The sequence below is a fragment of the Rattus norvegicus genome, chromosome 1 (genome assembly GCF_021556685.1).
Source record: "Rattus norvegicus strain SHRSP/BbbUtx chromosome 1, alternate assembly SHRSP_T2T, whole genome shotgun sequence".
NCBI lineage: Eukaryota > Metazoa > Chordata > Mammalia > Rodentia > Muridae > Rattus > Rattus norvegicus.
The window spans coordinates 96,275,816-96,296,424 of record NC_141534.1 but is presented as its reverse complement, the minus strand read 5'-3'; the positions used below and the strand labels follow the sequence as shown (position 1 = coordinate 96,296,424).

The 20,609-nt window shown below is 45.5% G+C and overlaps 1 protein-coding gene across 4 annotated transcripts; it reads left to right on the top strand.

Annotated features, from left to right (window-relative positions):
- The first annotated feature begins 962 nt into the window (after positions 1-962).
- On the top strand, positions 963-17,377 carry Zfp790l2 (zinc finger protein 790 like 2). Of its 4 annotated transcripts, none has more exons than XM_087606968.1 (5): positions 963-1,262; positions 5,807-5,885; positions 9,912-10,038; positions 10,316-10,411; positions 13,013-16,406. In XM_087606968.1, the coding sequence occupies exons 2-5, from the start codon at positions 5,877-5,879 to the stop codon at positions 14,467-14,469; spliced, it is 1,689 nt and encodes a 562-aa protein (XP_087463094.1). In that variant the 5' UTR covers positions 963-1,262; positions 5,807-5,876; the 3' UTR covers positions 14,470-16,406. The 4 variants fall into 4 exon arrangements, with proteins under 4 accessions (XP_087463094.1, XP_087463100.1, XP_087463102.1 ...); XM_087606974.1 differs by lacking the exon at positions 963-1,262 and adding an exon at positions 4,534-4,613; XM_087606976.1 differs by lacking the exon at positions 963-1,262 and adding an exon at positions 4,565-4,981 and having other exon boundaries at positions 13,013-17,377.
- Positions 17,378-20,609: the final 3,232 nt, after the last annotated feature.

The following is a 20,609-nucleotide window of genomic DNA, read 5'->3' as shown; positions in this document are numbered from 1 at the left end:
ACCTGGCTGTAGGCAAGCCTTTAGGTCATTTTCTTAATTGATTGATGGGGGAGCCTATTGTGGGTGGGGCCATCCCTGGGCAGGTGGCCATGAGTTCTATTAGAATGCAGGCTGAGCAAGCCAGTAAGCATTACTCCTCCATGGCCTCTGCCTCTGCTCCTGCCTCCAGGTTACTGCCCTGCTTGAGTTCCTGTCCTACCTTCCCTCAGTGATGAACTTTAATGGGGAAGCATAGGCTGAATAAATCCTTTCCTCTCCAAGTTCCTTTGGTCATGGTGTTTCATTACACCAATAGTAACCCTAACCAAGACATGAACCTTGCTACGGACTTATCTCAAAATTATCCTGTTTGATGAAAGCCTAAACATATCATATCCTCTCTCTCCCGATCTTCAATATCATTTATTTAATAACTCTACCTTAATATTGTTTTTTAACTATTGAATGGTAAGCTTTATTTTATTCATGTTAGATAACTAAGTATTGCTTAATATCTAACTAATCAGTACCTTATATTTTAGAAGACAATTTTCGTTTTGTTTTTATAAAATTTATTGTCATTATTTTGGAGAACAACTTTTCCTTCATACAATGCAATTAATAGAGTCAATAATTCTTGGTTGTCAACTTGGTTACATCTGGACTTAACTAAAACTCCAAAACAGAGGGGACACCTCTGAGGGGTTTCTGCTTAATTTGAAATGGGAAGATCAACTTTGGATCTTCGAATAAGCAAGACACACCTTTGGTCCAGAACTTTAATCCAGTTCTAAACTGGGCCATACTCTTTTCTGGAAGCCTATAAGGGCATGGAAGATTGAAACTTTCACTGTTTGCCTGCTCATCCTCACCTTGCCAGCAAGTCACTTCACTGGCAAGTTTTCTTTCATACAACCCAGTCGAGGTTGGATACTGCTACCCCCTCTGATGACGTACGGGTCGCAAGGCCTCCTGGGAAATGTAGTTCAAGGCTTAGCCAGCGACGGGTCTCGTGGTGGACCCTAAGCTTGAGTTATCAGACACACAGAGAATCCGGTTAGAAGCTGTCTGCACGCCTGCTTGCTGGCTGGGAGCCCGCGGTGGGGGTGGGAATGGGGGTGGAGTGATCAAATGAGGAACGTCGCGCGTTCCCGAACCCCAAAGCGATTCCCAGTGTGAGACCTGAGTGTTTGCCAAACCAACCCCGCAGTCTGATGAGAGGAAGCCGCCTGCCTAGCCCCGTGGGTACCAGTGAGCAATGGAAGTCCGAGTGTGATACCTTGGTGAGACCTGGTGGGTGGAAGGGAAGCGAATTAAGATAAACTAGGCGTGGATAAGATTGATGGATTAATGGGGAGGCACCAAAGTTCTGGGTAGCCTAATGGAGGTGAGGGTAACACCTCACCTTCATTAGGTGCCTGTTTGATCTGTGCATGTGATGATTCTAAGTATTAGCCCCGGAATGTGGATCACCTGGGAGTGGGACAGCCTGAACCCTCTAAATCTCATTTCCTCTTCAAATCATGATTAATACCTGAAAAGTCCTGGGTTCAAGGCCGATTATTGTCTTTTTGCTTAGGCGAGCAGAGGCGATCTCAACTCCAGAGAGATGGCATGGTGGGTGGGGGTCTCAGGAAAGGAGAGGTTTCATGCACTTGGTTGCTCCATAGTTCACAGTACACACCTGCAGTCTGTCTGTCTGTATACCAAGGGCTGTAGATACTGTTAGTTTGGGGACTTTTTCTTTTCTTTTTTTAAAAGAGATTTATTTATTTACTTTATGTATATGAGTACACTGTTGCTCTCTTAACACACACCAGAAAGGGGCAACGAATCCCACTACAGATGGCTGTGAACCACCATGTGGTTTCTGGGAATTGAACTCAGGACCTCTGGAAGAACAGTCGCTGCTCTTAACCACTGAGCCATCTCTCCAGCTCAGATATTTTTCATTTTCTTTCCTCCTCCTCCTCCTCCTCCTCCTCCTCCTCCTCCTCCTCCTCCTCCTCCTCCTCCTCCTCCTCCTCCTCCTCTCCTCTTCTTCCTCCTCCTCCTCCTCTTCTCCTCTTCCTCCTCCTCCTCCTCTACCTTCTCCTTCCCCTCCTTCTCCTCCCCCCTCCTTCTATTTTGAGACAGGCTCTCACTATGTACCCCCTGGCTGTGCTGGAATTCACTAAGTAGACCGGGATGACCCTGAAAGCACAAAAATATGCTTGCCTCTGCCACTCCATTGCTAGAATTCAAGGTGTTCAGTTTCTTGATGGTATTTGAATTAAAATTTAGGGCCTTAACTGTTTTCTCACAGAGAGAAGACCACATTCCTAACCTAACATAAACAAGAGGAGATGATAGTAGCTGGAAGAAACAAAGAAGGTTGTGGCTTTGCGGTCCTGGGGGTGGTGGTGGAGGAGGATGAGGGGGAGGGGGAGGAGAAGCACACCTTTAATCTCAGCACTTGGGAGGCAAAGGCAGGTGGATCCCTGAGTTTGAAGCCAGCCTGGTGTTCAGAGTGAGTTCCAGGACAGCCAGGGCTACACAGAGAAACCCTGTAGTGAGAATCCTGGAATTTGGGGCTCTAAAAACCACAGCAGTATTATAAGACTGTGTTTTCATTTTGATCCCGGGTGTGTGGATGTGCTGATTTGCCTCATGCTCCAGCAGAGGCATGGTTTTACCAGTTGGAGCCAGTTTCTGGCTTGTGTGCTGTTTGGAATTCTGAGAATTTTTCAGAGCATATGTAAATGCCAGAGCTCCTTAGGTGGGTGGTGTTTGGTCTTTACCCCCTAAGTGACCAACTGCCACCAATCCCCCCAGTTTTTTAGTAGTCATGCTCAAAGAAGAAACAAGAGGAAGAAATTCAAAGATCTCTCTCTCTCTCCCTCCCTCCCTTTCCCTCCCTCTCTCTCCCTCCCTCTCTCCTCTTTCCTTCTTTCTCCCTATCTATTGTTAGGGGGTGAAACAGGGGTGGGGGATAGAGGGTAGGAAAAAAAGAACCCGCAAAGTAGCAAAGCCCAGCTACAGAAGGTTATCGGTGAAGGAGAGGCACGCAGGGTGCAGGTGTTTAGTGACGCCACTAAAGTGTTTTTTCAGGACTTCCTAATAGGTATTGCTTTTAAGTTTTCATTAATGTGAATTTTTTAGTTGTAATTTTATTCTCTGTTAGTACCTTGGGTTTTTGCTTGCTTGCTTGTTTGTTTTCTGCAGCTTGTCCTAAAAGGTTCTTTCATTTTCATAGTTTACATACGAATTTGATTTTTTTTAATCATTTTTAAAATTTATTTCATGTATGTGAGTACACTGTTGCTGTCTTCAGACACACCAGAAGAGGGCATCAGATCCCATTACAGATGGTTGTGAGCCACCATGTGGTTGCTGGGAATTGAACTCAGGACCTCTGGAAGAGCAGTCAGTGCTCTTAACCACTGAGCCATCTCTCCAGCCAGAATTCAATTCTTTATGGACTGAATTCTTTATGGACATACATTCTTTGCAAACCTTCACTACTCCCCATGAGTAGGAAATGGAAAACCAAAATGAGGTTTTGTTTTCATTTTTTAAAACTTATTATTATTCTACTATTTTATGTGTATGGGTATTTTGCCTAAATGTATGTTTGTGGACCGTATGTGTAGGGCCCACTAAAGTCAGAAGAGGGCATTGGGTCCCCTGGAACTGAATGTAGAGACAGCTGTGAGCTCTCATGTGAGTGCCAGGAATTGAGCCTGGGTCTCCTTGAAGAGCAGCCCATGCTCATTGCTCTAAACTACCTTTTTATCCCTGAGGTTTGTTTTTAATAAATTTCAGTTTCCACCCATGGTTAAAAGATTCAGGGATGGGGTTGGGGATTTAGCTCAGTGGTAGAGCGCTTGCCTAGCAAGCGCAAGGCCCTGGGTTCGGTCCCCAGCTCCAAAAAAAAAAAAAAGAAAAAAAAATTCAGGGTTGGGTTTTATGTGAGCATTTTCATTCGACGTGCAAACCAAGTTTCATAAATCGTGCCAGCACATTTTAAGAAGTAAATTAGAAAAGTAGCTAAGACAAGCACTGAACACTTTTTCTGGTCTTTTTAATTAGGTAATAACTGGGTTTCGGAGCTGACTTGCGAGTATAGGTTAAAACAGACTAAAAACATCACTGGTCTCAAGGAAAAGAACACAGAATGGAAATGCTATCGTGCCTACTTGTAGGTAGGGTGGAATCTGTCCAGTAGAACACACATACATACATGTCTCTACACCAGGCACACAAACATAATTTTGCTTAGTATTTTTATTGCTATCATCTGAAGAGGAAACATAAGGATTCTTCGGAAAGTCAGTTGGGTGTTGTTTTGCTGGGGCAAACATATGGAAGAATGTTTACCTGAAAGGCTAAGGCAGACTGGTGAAGGAACTGAAGCAGACACAGGTGAAAAGGATGTTCTTTTCCAATAGGCATGTCACAGCTCCGAATCCTTCCCAAAACTGATCAGCAGCTATGTATGAGCCTGTGGGGGCCATCTTTATTTAAAAACCAACATGCTGTATGAAATACTTTATGTGCCTGGCCCTTTAAATGACCCTTTGCTTGTCAGTGACAGTTGGCTCTTGGACTTCTGGGAGCACAATCCAGCAGAAGCTGAGCGCTGAGTGGAGAGAGTAAGCTGGAGAGAGTTGTGGGTAGGAGAGCGGGGTGGGGGGCTGATTGGGGAGCAGGCAGAAGCAGGGTCTAGAAGGGTCAGAGAGGACAGTTGATGCAGGAAGAAAGAAGGTTGTGTAGGGGTGGAGAAAGGAGAGATTGTGAAGAATGAAAATAAGAGGCAGTTGAAAGTGAATTGGGCTGGCAGACTGAGGTAACAGTTAAGCCTGGAGAAGCTGAGCTCGTCCAGAGAAGACATTGTTAGGAGACAGATAGAACAAGAACCCACAAACAAAGTAATTAAAAATAAAAGAAACAAACGAAAGAACAAAAAAGGAACATTTACCAAAAGCTACACCATCACCTCAGTGATCTCAGTAAGTGTCTGGTGAGTCTGTTCAGGGTTTATTTAGGCTTTAAATTTATGGTATGCCTCATGTTGTATGCTCTGAATGAAAGTGACTCTGTAGGTATTGGACTGTTGTCAGCCGTGAATTGGGTAGAAGGCACTGGTTATGGATGTACACAGGAGAGCCCTGGGCAGATTGGGTGGGCTTTCAGCTGGGAGATTTCCACCATCTTTGAAATGACCGTTGGGTATCTAATTCAGGCCTGGGATGTTATAGGGAAGGTTTATGGAGAGACAGAGTGATCCCATTTCATATTCTGGTCTTTGCCATGGTTTGCATATAACTAATCGAATTCAAATCATCGCTCTTTGATTGAGTTACTCTAGCTTTGCAAGGGGGTAGAATTCCCTCAGAGTCCCTAAGATTTTCCTCTGGGGAAGAAAACGGCCCTTCACATTTTTCCCTTTGAAAGCTTTGTGGGCGAGAATGTCCCCCATAGGCTCATATGTTTGAATGTTAGGGAAGGATTAGGAGGTGTGGCCTTGTTGGAATAGGTGTGTCACTGCGGATGAGCTTTGAGGTTTCAGAAAGCCCATGCCTGGCCCAGTTTTCTGTCTGTCTCTGTGATTCTGCCTGCTGGATTAGGATGTAAAGCTCTCAGCCGTTGCTCCACACCTGCCTGTTTCCTGCCATGATGATTGTGGACTCTAAAACTCTAAAACTGAAGTAAGGCCCCAATTAAATACTTCCTTTAAAAGAGTTGTCTTGGTCCTTCTTGATCATGGTGTCCATTCACAGCAGTAGAGCAGTAACTAAGACACACTTGAAGGAAACTCTAACCTCTCATGGTTCTTTCCCTATAGCTTTTTCAAGCCCTACTTTGTTGACAGCGGAACCCAGAAGAGAACGTGTCAACCCCTGAAGTTTTAAGCCATGGCCCAGGTAAGTTGGAATTGCCTTCCAAAATGGCCTGTGAATGTCTGTTGTTACTCGTCCTTAAACTGCCCTTCTGAGTATCTTCTGGCTGTTAAGGGATGGTTGTGAAGCAGTATATGGCGCCCATGGTTTCTGGGTTTTAACCTTCTGACAAAGCACCAAAGTAGGAGAAAATCACTTCTGTCAAGGGAGCACTACAGTTTCCTTTCCAAACCATAGTTTTACAAGTTGGAATTGCGTGGCTAACGGGGGGAACAGAGTCTAGGAGTGTTCTTGTTGAATTCATAGAGTAGGACATTTCAGTTAATCAAGACGGGGTTGGAATTGACTCTGGTGTGGCCCTTGGTGATGCCTTTGGTAGACATCACCCACGGGACACTGAGTTCACAGGGATTAGAGTGTTGCGTTTATCTGTCTGTGGCATGAGGAATAAGCCAGAACGCAGAAAGAGTAGTATCTGCAGCATAAAGGTTTATCCAAAAAGGGTCTGCTTTGTAAGTCACATCTCCATCATGAGCCTTTGGACAGGAAAGACGGTTCAGAGACAGAGAAGTGTGGCCTGTTTATTAATAATAATAATAATAATAATATCATTATTATTATTATTATTATTATACTTGGGTATTACTGGCACACGGAGCACATGTTGATTGGAAGGTACTTAGTATGAAGTATTAAGGAGTGGATCTCTAAGGAATTATTATAATTTAAGTTTGCCAATTGGAACCCTTTATTCCAACCTGCTGGGAGTACACTCAGATATTCCAGACCTAAGTGTCGCACGGAGTGTCCAGAGCACGGGGGTGGGGTGGGGTGGGGTGGGGTGGGGTGGGGTGGGGTGGGGTGGGGTGGTTTGAAGGCAGAGACCATGTCTGACATCTCAGCAGCCGTGAGGCAGAGGTGGACTGGGTGGGCGGACATATTGGGGGGGGTGCTCAGTGGTGGGTGGGAGGACTTGGGGGGCGTGGCGGGGGTGGGAGGGTCTGTTGGGGGGAGAGTCTGTTAGGGGGTGTGGTGGGGAGGGGAGGTCTGGTGGGGGGGAAGGACTTTCCTAAGTTAAACTCTTAGCTGGAGAAGTCTTTGCACAGATAACTGGGGCGTTTTGACCTTGGGTTTCTAGAGTAGAGTTGGGTAATTTTCCACGGGGTTCTTCACTAGGAGATCAAGTTCTAGCTGGGCAGTGGTGGCAAGCGCCTTTCATCCCAGCACCCGAGAGGCAGAGGCAGAAGGATCTCTGAGTCCGAGGCCAGCCTAGTCTACAGAGTGAATTCTAGGATAGCCGGAGCTACACAGAGAAACCCTGTCCTTTAAAAAACGAAACAAAAACAAACAAATATAAAATGGAGGAACCTCTTTGCACCGTCTTGCTCTGTCACATTATTCTCACAAACTGTGTCGCCATCCTGCCAGTCTGGAAGCCTCGATGTCTGTATATCATATATGAAGGGTGCAGAGGCCGTCGTGCAGGCCTGTGCGTGCCCTGTGCATGCTGCCTCAGTCTCTGTGAGTTCATACGAGCTTTGCTCATGTTGATTCAGATGGCCTTGTTGTCTTGATGTCCTCTGTCCCCTCTGGCTCTCACACTCTGTGTCCTCTTTGGCCATGGGTCTCTGTATTTGTTCCCATCTGCTGCAGGAGGAAGCTTCTGGGATGGCGCTGAGCAAGAACAGGATGTCAGTAGGAGTCCTTTTATTGCTACATTTTTTTCTTTAAAGAATGGTAATATTCGATTTTACCCTCAGTTCCCGGGCTAATCTCTGGTTTTTGGTCACCCAAGCAGTGTTAGGTATGGACGCCATGTTGTGGAGTGGGCCTTAAGTCAGAGCACACGTTGGTTGGTTACTCCCACAACATGCCACCATTGCTGTCATGTCTTGCCGGCGGGACAGCATGGTAGATCAAAGGGCTTGTGGCTGGCTCCGTGTTTGTGTTTCTCTTTTGGTGTGTACCAAGTTCCTTCCTGTGCCAACAGTGTCAGAAGGGAAGGCTCCGTGTAGGCACCAGCCTGACCTCTCTATGTTGATTGAGTTGGGTAGGCGTGGTCTTCATCAATGAGACCAGTTTGTGGGCAACAGCCTCTGGGCTTGACAACAGTCTGGGTTGTTTGGAAATTCCCCTGGTGCCAACAAGTCAATTAGATGTAATTCAGTTCCAGTAGCAGCCGCTTTGTTTGGCGACAAGAGATGGCCGACTGGGACTCTGCCTCCCCCATTATTTGGTGATTTCTTTTAGATTGCCTACATATATGTTTGCATTTTAGGACATTTCTACTGTATACAGGGTTCCCTGCTACCCCTCAAATGGGCCCTAGTTCTACCTATCCTCCCCACTTGATCTTTCTGTGCCAGCAAAACCCCTAGTCATCCATAGCTGTCTATTCTGTTTCTCTTTCCAAATGAGATCTTTCTGTCCCCTCTAGTCCCTTCCTCTATACCTGACCTCTATGATTCTATGGGATAGCTTGACATAATAGCCAATATCCACATATAAGCAAATACGTACCATATTGTTGTTTTTCAGGGTCCGGTATACCTCAAAGACGATTTTTTTTTCTTTTTTTTGGAGCTGGGAACTGAACCCAGGGCCTTGCGTTTGCTAGGCACACACTCTACCACTGAGCTAAATCCCCAACCCCAATGTTTTTTTTTTTTTAATTCCATCCATTTACCTGCAGATTTCATGAAATCGTTTTTTTTAAATGACTGAGTAACACTCCATTGTGTAAATATACCACATTTTCTTCATCGATTCTTCTGTTGGGGGACATCTGGTTGTTTGCGTTTTCTGGCTATTAGGAACTGTGCAGCAGTGAATATGGTTGGGGGAGTGTCTTTGTGATAGGATGAAGCATCTTTGGGTATGTGCCCAGGAGTGAGTGGTACACCTGGGTCTCGGTAGATTGATGCCCATCTTCCTGAGGAACCACCACACTGATTTCCACAGTGGCTGTACACGGTTTCAACCTCACCAGCAATGGTGAGTGTCCCCCCTTATTCCACATCTCACCAGCATGAACTGTCATTGTTTTATTGATCCCAGCCCTTCTCACAGGGGTAAGGTGAGTCTCAGAGTTGCTTTTGGTTCACGTTATCATGACAACTAAGGATGTTGGACATTTTAAATGTCTCCCAACCATTTGGGTTTGCTCTCGAGAATTCCGTTTAGATCCTTGTCCCAGTTTTAACTCAGTTATTTGTTTTCTTGATACCTAGTTTCTTGAGTTCTTTATACAGTTTGGATTTTAGCCCTCTATGGGATGTGCGGTTGGTAAAATCGTTCCACATTCTTTAGGCTGCGGCTTTGAGTAACAGTGTCCTTTTCAGTCTCCTGAGACCTCATTTATTAATAGTTGATCTCCATGCCTGTGTTAACAGTGTCCTGTTCAGAGAGTCTTTTTCCTGTGCTGAGGAGTTCAAGGCCGTTCCTCACTGTCTCTTCCGTCAGGTTCAGCGATTCTGGCTTTGTGTTGAGGTTTTTGGTCCATTTGGAGTTGAGCCTGTGGGGGGATAAGCATGGATCTATTTGGATTCTTCTAATGTAGCCATCCAGTTTGATCAGCACCATTTATTGAAGATGCTGTCTTCTTTTCCAGTGTGTGTTTCTGGCTTCTTTACCAAAAATCAGGTGTCCACAGGTACATGGATTTATATCGGGGTCATCAGTGCAATTCTCTTGATCAACGTGTCTGGTTTTATGCCAGTGCCATGCTGTTTTTATTATTGTAGGTTTGTTGTATAACCAGACTGGGGATCCATTTCCATGTCTCTTCCTGCCCTACCCCAGACTACCAACTCTAGATGCTCATTCATTTTTTTCTGCTGACTTCTCCTTTTTTCAGAGTTTTTTCTCTTTCATCTAAACATTTTCTTTAAGTTCACCTGTGTTATTTTTTTTATTTTTTATTTTTTTTTGGTTCTTTTTTTCGGAGCTGGGGACCGAACCCAGGGCCTTGCGCTTCCTAGGTAAGCGCTCTACCACTGAGCTAAATCCCCAGCCCCCGTTCACCTGTGTTATTTTGGTGTATCCCTTTAGGGACCGATGACGTTCAAAGATGTGGCCGTAGACTTCTCTCCGGAGGAGTGGGCGTGTCTGAGCCTGGAACAGAGGAGTCTATACACGGACGTGATGCTGGAGAACTACAGCCACCTCGTCTCCGTGGGTGAGATTCTGAGCTCAACCCTAGATGTTCTTGCAGCAGCACCGGGGTCTTTTTCAAAGTGATAAAGCAGTTCCTCTGAAGTTGGCTTGTACTTTACAGAATTAGCCATAGTTACTCCTGGTGGGTTCCTCCATCTCCCTCACCCCTCAGAAATAGTTTTTGACTTTCTCTTGTCATTCTTACTATTGTCTCTCTCATAATAACCAAGGAACCAGACGAGAAACGTACAGTTCTTACCCACGTGCTCATTTCCTTTTTAAAAAACTCTTCTGGGCAGGACTTTGTGTTTATCGGCCACAGCTGTTCTCCTTGTTGGAAAAAGGACAAGACCCATGGATGATCTTGAGGGATGAGACAAGAGGACTTAATCCAGGTGAGTGAGAGCTGGGGTAGAATGAGACAGTCATCAGTAAAGATGATAGCTGTCCTTAGGTAGGGTGTCAGTTGCTGTGATGAGATACCATGACCAAAAAACAAGCTGGGGAGGAAAGGGTTTATTGGCCTTACACTTCCACATCAAGAGTCGGTCATTGGAGGAAGTTAGGGCATGAACCTGGAGGCAGGAGCTGATACAAAGGCCATGGAGGGGAGCGGTGCTGCTTACTGACCTGTTCATCATGGCTTGCTCACCCTGCCTTTTTCTAGGACTCAGAACCACCAGTCCAAGGATGGCCCCACCCACACCGTGCTGGGCCCTCCCCCATCAGTCACTAATTAAGAAGGTTCTCCACAGCCTGATCTTACGGAGGCGTTTTCTCAATTGAGGCTCCCTCCTCTCAGGCGACTCTAGCTTGTGTCAGGTTGACATAAAAGGAACCTGCATAATAGCTTAGCTTCTGAGTGGGCAAGGATATGGTGGAAATAACTTTTCAGTGGCCAAAGGCCTTTGAGAGACGTGACTTTTAGAGCAAAACTTTTCCAGATTATCTCTCTTGCCACTTGAGATTCCGTTCTGTTTACGTGCTCTGTCCTCACGTTAGTTACAGAGGACATGCTGCACTGTGTCTCCACTAGCCACAATCCTGGGGATGGTTTGGATCAAGTTGTATAAAATATTTAATCTCAATCAGAGGTTTCTACCAACTCTTTGATCATTTAGTTTCCAGATTAAAGACACCACAAATAAATAAATAAATAAATAAATAAATAAATAAATAAACATATATATATGTATATGTATACATATATGTGTGTATATATATATATATATATATATAGCACTGGAGCTGGGCAGACATCTATCCCAGAAGCTATTAGTATCTATTACTCTATCAATAACCCCAAGATATAACTTGGTGTGTTCTATCTGGGCCACTCAAATCCAGTTGGCCAGCCCTCATGGCCATGGGTTCATGACTCATCTACCCCATGAAGTCTCCTCTCTCCACATCTTCTCTTACCCTTCATGGTCTTTCCTCAGAGAAAAGCCCAGGAACCAAAAACCTCACCTACTTCTCTTCTGCCCAGCTATAGGCTGTCTGCATCTTTAGTCAACCAGTAGTTTTAAATGAAGGAGCAAGGTCACACAGCATCACTTGGTGTGTGTGAGAAGTCCCTTGTCTCTGAGGCAACCAGGCCCAGTACTGAACATTTGAACACATAGCAACAGACCAACCTCAACAGCGAGTCTTTCCTCTGATCCCCTATCATTTTCATTCAGATAGTTACAAGCTTCATCATTCTCTTAGGAAATTGTGATCTCTCTCTACCCCCATTTTACCCACTTCCTTGTGAATTAAAAAAACAGAATATTTAAAGGTTTCGTAAGTGTGAGTGTTTGCCTGTGTTTGTGTGTGCGCCACAGGGGTGCAGTGCCTGAGCAGGCCAGAAGAGGGCAGCCGACTCCACGAGAACTGGTGCTACAGACAGTTGTGAGCCACCCTGTGGGTGCTGGATACCAAACCCACATCCTTGGCAAGAGCTGCCAGTGCTCCTAACCACTGAGCCAGCTCTCCAGCCCTCTTGTTAATTCTTTTTTATCTTCCTCCTTTAGCTTGTGTTTCCATTATGCAGTTGGTTCAGTCTTTTAACCGTGTGCCCCTCATGTATTATGAAACAGTTTGTTATCCCTGTGACTGGAGCATGATCCTAAACCTCTGTGTGAGGGGCTGCACACTACAGAGGGTCTGCCACCCGGCTACCCACGGCGCGGTTTCTCTGTTGGCTTTTTGGAGGCATTGAGTATTACGCACACTGTGAAAGGATTCTGTTTCTCTCATGTTTCTGAGGTTGTGACTTTTTTTTTTTTCCTCCTCAAAAGGGGAAGGGTCTGTGCAAAGACTGGCACAAGCATACTTGTGTACTTACAGAGAAAAAAAAATCAGAAAAAAAAGTCAAGATATAAAAGGTAACGTGAGGGAAAATTAACATGGCCGTGCACAGCGGAGGAAAGGAGAGTGGAGAACTTCACAGTGCGGGGGAGCGGGGCCACAGGGAAGCATAGCAGAGTCTGCAAAAGGCATGTGGAGTCAGGGACATCGTCATTCCTGTGCAGACGGAGAGGATGAGACAGCGTAGCATGCTGCACTGTTAACACACGGTCAGGTCTGTCCACTCATGCTTGCCGGTCCCTGGTGTGTGTGACATCATTGGCGTCATCTCAAGCACGCCCTCCTCCTGCTGTCATGTATCCGCTCCTGAACTCTTGTCATGATTATTAGTTTGCTGACTCGAGTAGGTCACACCGAGTGAGACAACCTAACGTCTGTTCTTCCCTTCTCAATCAACTCCTCGGCAATCAGTTTTTTCTTTGATTCCTCAGATGAACGTGGTCAGAGGAGAACGTCACGCCTTTCAGGCCCATCTCAGTTTTATTAGCTCTTTTAATTTTGTGTTTACATCTCGCTCCCTTTTCATAGTCGTAATTTTGCCATTTTTAAAGCCGTTCATCTCCTGTATCATAGTCTAATATTTACTCTGCTTATATTGGGTGCTTTGTCTGGTTTTGGGTAAACATTATGAATTTATCTTTCAGACATAGATTTCAGTTCTCAGAACAAGAAGTTACTGGGGAAACCCAGCATATATGAAGAATTATCTCAATGGGAAATGAAGGAATATTTTAGAAAACAAAGTCTTGAAGATTTCCGTTTTGGAGACGACCGGGAAGGCAAAAATCAGTTTCAAAAGCATCAAAGTCAAGAATATTGTGAGCAACTGGCAGTCGCCTATGAACGAATGATCACTGAGAACCAGGTTTCTAATCACCAGAGACTTAATGCCGGAGAGAGAGCAATCGGAATTCAGTGTGAAAAAGCCCTTAGTGTGGGATCTGTCCATGGTCTTCATCAGCTAACTCACCCTGGTAACAAATTGAACAAAAACAAGGAGTGTGGGGAAACCTTTGTTCCGGGATGGGAGCGCACTCACGGTCAGCAAGTTCCCTGTCATAAGACACCTCAGCGAGGGAAGGACTCTAGAGGGCCATTTGGTTTGCCTTCAGGAATGCCGGACCTTCAGCGAGATCACACCGGCGAGAAGTCCTATGACTGTAAGGAATGCGGAAAGTCCTTTACTTTGAAGTCAAACTTGACGCGGCATCGCAGAATTCACACCGGCGAGAGGCCATACATGTGCCACGGATGTGGGAAAGCATTTACACAGAAATCACATCTCACGTCACATCAGAAAGTTCACACTGGAAAAAGAGCTTATGTGTGTAGAGTCTGTGGAAAAGCTTTTAACTGTGACTCGAGCCTGACCAGCCATCAGAATAGTCATTATCACGAGGTCGATGCTGGCAGGAAAGTGTACGAGTGTAAAATATGTGACAAGGAATTTGGTTGTTATTCAGACCTCAGTCATCATCAGAAAATCCATGCTGGAGAGAGACCTTTTAAATGTAAGCACTGTGGGAAGCCTTTTAGGTTCCATTCACATCTTCGGGTGCACACACGAATTCACACCGGCGTGAGGTCCTATGACTGTAAGGAATGTGGAAAATCCTTTACTTTGAGGTCAAACTTGACGCGGCATCACAGAGTTCACACCGGCGAGAGGCCATACGCGTGCCACGGATGTGGGAAAGCATTTACACAGAAATCACATCTCACGTCACATCAGAAAATTCACACTGGAGAGAAAGCCTATGTGTGTGGAGTCTGCGGAAAGGCTTTCAGTCGTGGCTCAAGCCTGACCAATCACCAGAATATTCATTACTACGTGGTTAACGCTGGCAAGAAAGTGTACGAATGTAAAGAATGCGGCAAGGGTTTTGGTTGCCTTTCAAATCTCAGTCGCCATCAGAAAATCCACGCTGGAGACAAACCTTTTAAATGCAGGGACTGTGGAAAGGACTTTGGTCAGAGAGCACATCTTACCAAACATCAGAGAGTTCACACTGGCGAAAGCCCTTATGAATGTCAGAATGTGGTAAAGTTTTTCCTCGAAGACCACAACTATGTCGACATCAGAAAGTCCATATTGGTGTGAAATGATGGGATGTACGAGGAACGTAGGAAACCCTTGTTCGTGGTGTATGTTATACCCACACTAGGATATCCCCGTTGGTGGGAAGCCCTGAGTCTGGGGTGCAGGCCTTACTCGTCACCAGAACCTTCATCCTGGGGAAGCAAAGTAATCCGAGGAATATTAAATCACCTCAGAAAACATGAGCTGTGGAGGACGGTTAGCAACCAGGCATCTCCACCATCTACCTCAGGTACCCAGCGACAGCAGGATACGTCCAAGATGCAACACATTTGCACCACTGCCACGGCCCCACATCTTCCCCATGCACATGCACTGCATCCTCATAAAAAGCTGGTGGCTCCGTGTAGAGAGAATCCCTTGTGCTCTGTGTGGGGGCACCACCTGTTAGCTGAAATGGAAGGAAATTGGTAAAAAAAAAAAAAAAAAAAAAAAAATAGAACGTGGGAAATCTGCATCTGGCAGAGAGAGATTTGAACTTAGGGAGTTAGATGGAGGCAGGAGATTCCCCCAGCATGAAACTGAGGACAGGTTCCGAGAACCCTGAGGGGGACAGCGTAGTTTAACAGTTAAGTAAGTGACAAGCCAGTCAAGGAGCGAGCCCAAGCCTACTGCATAGGTTTATTCCTAAAACATGAAGTCTCAGAGTCATTCTAGAAACAGGCCAGGTAGAAAAGCTTGAGGCTGCACCTCCTCTCCCTGGTCTTTTTCCCTCCACCCTTGCCCAGAGGCAGCCTCTGTATTCGCCCTCCCCAATAAACCTCCCAGGTGAGACCTGTCACATGGTGTGACTTTGTGGTGTCCACTGCTTAGATCTTAACAAGGAACCTTAATATGTAACGGATATGGGAAATTCTTTATCTGGGGTTCACGGCTTAGAGCTGCATGCGGTTCCCCACCTGTAGGTCACAGCCGTCGGAAATACATATTCCTGATGGCCTTAGGCACTGAGGCACTGCTCCATTCTACTCATCAAACAGCAGCAAGAAGGGGGTTCCGAAGACCTCTGGAAATGCGTTCTGATGGTTGTGTTCTGAGGTTGAGAACTGATAGCTTATGACATTCCTTTTTTTTTTTTTTTTTTTTTTTTTTTGAGAAAATCAGAGGTTTAATTGTAAAAGGTTTTTAAAGCGAGAAGGTACTAATTGGTCATCAGTTATCCGCTATTAAAGAGGCAATAGTATATATTTAGAAGGTACATTTCAAGGTAATATATGTGCAAAAATTATATTTTGACAAGTGTCATATGCTGGTGGCTTATTTTCTAGGTGAACATTAATGATTTTTTTTTTCTGGAACATTCCAAGAGTCCACAGAAAATGGAAAAGCATTTTAAAATTCAATTGAAAATGGTGTCAGAGTAAATCAGGGTGTACTATAAAGGAACGGAAAGCCTTACCTAAAATTTGCCATATCGTGCTAGCATAATTCTCATAACAGAATTAAATAAGGATAGCATTGAACAGGAAGTTCCTGGAAAAAGTATAAATTGGTGTGTGTGTGCATGCGTATGTATCTGTGTGTGTATGTGTGGGGTGTGTGCGTGCATATGTATATGTGTGCATGCATATGTGTATGTGGGGTGTGTGTGTGTGGACATGTGTGCCTGCGTGTACACCTGTGTGTGCATGCATGTGTATGTGTGGGTGCATGCATGTCTGTATGTACGTGCATGTGTGCCGGTGTGTATGTATGTGTGGGGTGTGTGTGTGTGTGTGTGTGTGTGGACTATGTATTTTACAACGTACACGTGGAGGATTAGGTTCTCTCCTACGATGGGGGTCTCAGGGATCTAAGTTGTCAGACTAGAAGCCTTCAAGACTTGGGCTCCAACTCTTTGTTTCTTTTCTGGACACATGAGCCCAGTGTTACAATAGATTTGAAATTTACCTGGAATGTTAAAGCTTTTCTTTAAGTAAATTTTACCTGGTTAAGTTTTAGTTCGGTTGCATTTTTTTTTCATTATTTTTAATGTGTATGGTTTTTCATGTATGTATGTATGTATGTATGTATGTATGTATGTATGTATGCATACCACGTGTGCCTCTGCATGTGGCTACCTAATGCCCAGGGACACTGGAAAAGGCCGTGGGATCCAGGTAACTGGAGTTCCCGATGGTTGGTAGCTATTGGGTGGGTGCTGGGAATTGATCCAGGATCATCTGGAAGAGCAGCCAGTCCTCTTAGCCACCGGCTCCCGTCACGATTTATCATTTCAGTTTCTGGTACCTTTCAGTTTATACGATTTAAGGGAATGAGCCCATGTTTATGTGTGTTGTGCATGGTGTCATATTTGGACATGGCCACATAGTCTCAGGCATTTGCACACTTGATCTCCAGTTGGTGCTGCTGTTTGGGGATATTTAGGAGGTGTGGCCTTGCTGGCAAACTTCTGTCACTGGAGCAGGTTTTGAAAGTTCAGATTCCTACCATTGCTGATTTGCTCTGGCTTCGCGCTTGCACTGTTAAGATGTGAGCCCTCAGCTCGAAGCCGGCTGCTGCTCCAGACACTGCCTGTCTGCTCACACTTACCTGGAACTCTCATCCCTCTGGAACCGTGAGCCCCAGATACACTCTTCCTCTTACACGTTTCCTTGGACTCGGTGTTTTATCACAGCCCTGGAAATGTAGCTATCTCAGGAGTCAGTACCAGGGGCTGGGCCATGGCTGACAGACAGCCTATGCAGGTTTTTCGAGGAATGTGGAAGACTTTGGAACTTTGGACTAGAAAAGCAGATGAATGCTATACCCAGAGCTTAAGGGTCATCCTAGCAGGAACTGGGTGAATAGTTTACTTGTAAGCTGCTCTTGGGTGAGTTCCCTGACCCCAAGAACCAAGGCCAAGGAGTCACCATGGGGAGAGAGAGGGGAGAGAGAGAGAAAGTGTGGGCACAGAGAGAAGAGAAAGAAGGAGAAAGAAAGTAGGAGACCAAAATGTTTGGATTATACAGGGAAGAGCCTCTGGGGGAAGGGCAGCCCAGCCCCCAGGTTCAGGGTTGGGGGCAGGGCATGCCAGGTGGGGACTGAGGGAGGGGTTGGGGGAGCTGGAGGCCAGGTCTGCTTTGATGTGTAAAATATGCACCTCAATCCCTTGTCCCCGGTCCAAAACAAAACATCCCAACCTTTTGTTGGTTATAACTGAATAAAGGGTGGTGAAATCATCCGTGTCTACTTCCTGCTGACATTGGGGCACAGTTTGGGGCAGGGGCAAAAAGGTGGGATGATGTTGACCAAGTCCAGAAAGGCTGGTGGTTTCACTGCATCCAGGTCGTGGGGCCGTCTGGTGGTAGGAGTGTGTGACCCCGGGTGAAGCAGTAAGGCCCGGCCAGAGCACCTGTGGGTGACTGTGTTGGAGCCATTCTGGATGCAGGCTTTGAGGGAACACCTGGGTGTTAGGGCCAGAAGATAAAAGTTAAGGAGTTCTGGAAGAAAAGTTTTTCTTGGTTGTACATCTGAAACTCTTAGGCCCATGGTCTTGGTAGTTGGAGGAGGGGTGGGGTGGGGGTGGGGTGGGTCCCAGGACCAGGGAAAGGGAACTAAATCCCACCCTCAGGGATAGTCAGGTATGTATGTGTGTGTGTTGGAGGGCAGGAGGGGGAGGACAGGCTGTGAATTGATAGTATATAGAGTCCATTGACCTGTGAGAGGCCGGTTCCCTGAAGCTTATAAGAATTTTAAGTTTACAAAAAGATAATTCACTTTTCTGTAACTTTAATTTTTTTCAACCCTTATTTTTAATGATAGTTCTTAAATGCTTTAACCTCCCTTTTAGCCCACCATCCACCAGAGGTAGTGGGAAAGAAAGGATATGGGGGAAGTGGACCTGTTTAGAAAGGTTCTATAGAGCAACTCCTGTCTGTGTAGTCTGGAAGTCGGCAGTTCAGTTCACAGGCCAGAAGCAGCAGCTCGATCCACTAACAAACACTGCATGGATACACCAGCAGTTCAGTTTGGTAGCAATATTGGTGACCCAACCTAGCAGAGACAGCTAGGACTCCACTTTGGCAAGAGTCAGCAGGAGGGACCAACAGGAACACCGAGAGAAGTCCTTGGCTGTGCCTCTCTCAGTGAAGATCAGTGAAGACTTGAGATCCACAAGCAATCAGACAGCTAGCTGTACCACCAAGCCAAGCTCTGTCTCTGTCACTCTGTGGACATTAAAGATTTTAGAAGCCATTTCCACCAACTCCTGTCTGAGGATTTAAGGACCATCTATCTATTTATAGTATATTTGAATAGATCGACTTAGCTTGAGTCCAGTTACCCATCTTAGGCTTAACCTTGAAAACATATACTTTGATTATTAAATATACCTTATTTTTATTTTGGCATGAATACATAGAGTTGCGGGTGAAAGTAAGAATTTCTCCATAACAAAGATGGCTGCCAGCCATGAGACTGCCCTTGTCCAAGATGACAGTGAAGCCATAACTCCGCCTTCTTTTTCTCAAAGTCAATAGGGCCACCAGTCAAGTCATGTACTGTTTACCCATTGTGTATACTTTCCCGATGCTGGTGTGACTCCTTAAAATGAGTAGGCTAGTCTTTCAGTAATACCATCCCAACTATTGCCACAATCAGCGTGGACCTGGATTGGCACAAACTCAAATCCTATCCCCCTTCCCTTTTCCTGGTTCTGGGATTACAGATAGGCACCGCTACATTCATCAATAATTCCATTTTTGGAAAGGAAAGAATATAGTTATGGTGGTTTGAATGAGATTGGCCCCCATAGGCTCCTAAATCAGGGGAAGATGATGTGTGACCTTGTTAGAGGAGATGTGTCACTAGGGGTGGGCTTTGAAGTTTAAAAACCCCACACCAGGCCCAGCCTGTTTCTCTTCCAACACCCAGTGTCTGTCTGTCTGTCTCTGTCCCTGCTGCCTACATATCGGGATGTGACTCAGCTACTGCTCCCACACCTTACCTGATTTTGAGCCATATTTTTCCTCAACATAATAGTAACTGTAAGCAAGACCCCAGTTGAATGCTTTGTTTGGTAAGAATTGCCTTGGTCATGGTGTCTCTTCACAGCAACAGAACAGTGACTAAGACATAGAGGAAGCGAAATTCCCAGAAGTCTTGTCCCCAGGCCCCTCTCCACCACAGCACTGGAAATAGACACATGCACGGTGACAGACAACTAGCTTCTTACATGGATTCCAGTGATTTGAACCCAGGTCCTCCAGCTTGTGCAACTCCCAGGGTTACCCGCTGAGCTGCCTCCCCCAGCCCATCTGTGTTTTATACCAAAAGGTTTCACAACACCGAAAGTGAGTGTCTCAGACATCCTTCTGTTTGCAGAATACCTCAAAATGTAAATACTCTGGGAGATGAGGATACAGCTTAGGAGAGAGCACATTTAGTGATCGCAGAACGCTAGATTACATACTCGGCACCACCCACCCAGGGAAGTGTAAACGCTTGAGCAAAACAAGGAATGATTAATAGCACTCCCATACCCTGATGAAAATAAGAGATGACCAGTTCTCTGCCATTCACCAAACACGAGAGTCATCAGTATGGTCTGTTCTATGCTATGTAAGCTGTCGTCCCAGAGAAAGGACTTCCCGTTCTTTGGGAGTTTCCTCACTATTGAGCATCCCCTAATGTCAAGGAAGTTGTGAGCTACAGAAACACGTTCCCACCATCTTCACATTTGCAGGGACTCCTCATACTGGGCATTTTCTGATACTAAATTCTGAATCATGACAACAGATCTTTCTACAATCCTTGCCCTAACTTTCTTTCTCCAGTAAGGATTTTCTGATGCCAACCTCTGAGCCCCGAAGGAAGGTCCTCCTACATTCTTAACATTTACAGAGTTTCTTTAATGGCTTTTCTCATGTTGAGCAAGGCGTGAGGCCCAAATGAAAGTCTGAGGTGAGAACTTCTGCTTCCTTTGGAAGGTCACTTATGGTTGAATGTTGTTTCGTTGGGGCAGACAGGTGAGAGGATGCTCTGCTATTGTGGACCTGGGAAAGGACACTTGATGACAGAGTGTAAATACGACCCCATAGACAGTCGAAGCTTGAGCATCTCTCCGCCTCACTATTCTTCGCTAACGACACACATGCACTGGTCCATCTTACATTACTCAACTCTGCTTGTGGTGATGCCGTAGAGACTCTCCAAATAACTTC

Coding starts and splice junctions, on each gene's coding strand:
- Zfp790l2 (XM_087606976.1), top strand. Junction 10,039..10,315: donor CAGCCACCTCGTCTCCGTGG/GTGAGATTCTGA, acceptor TCTTCTGGGCAG/GACTTTGTGTTTATCGGCCA. Junction 10,412..13,012: donor GACAAGAGGACTTAATCCAG/GTGAGTGAGAGC, acceptor TTTATCTTTCAG/ACATAGATTTCAGTTCTCAG.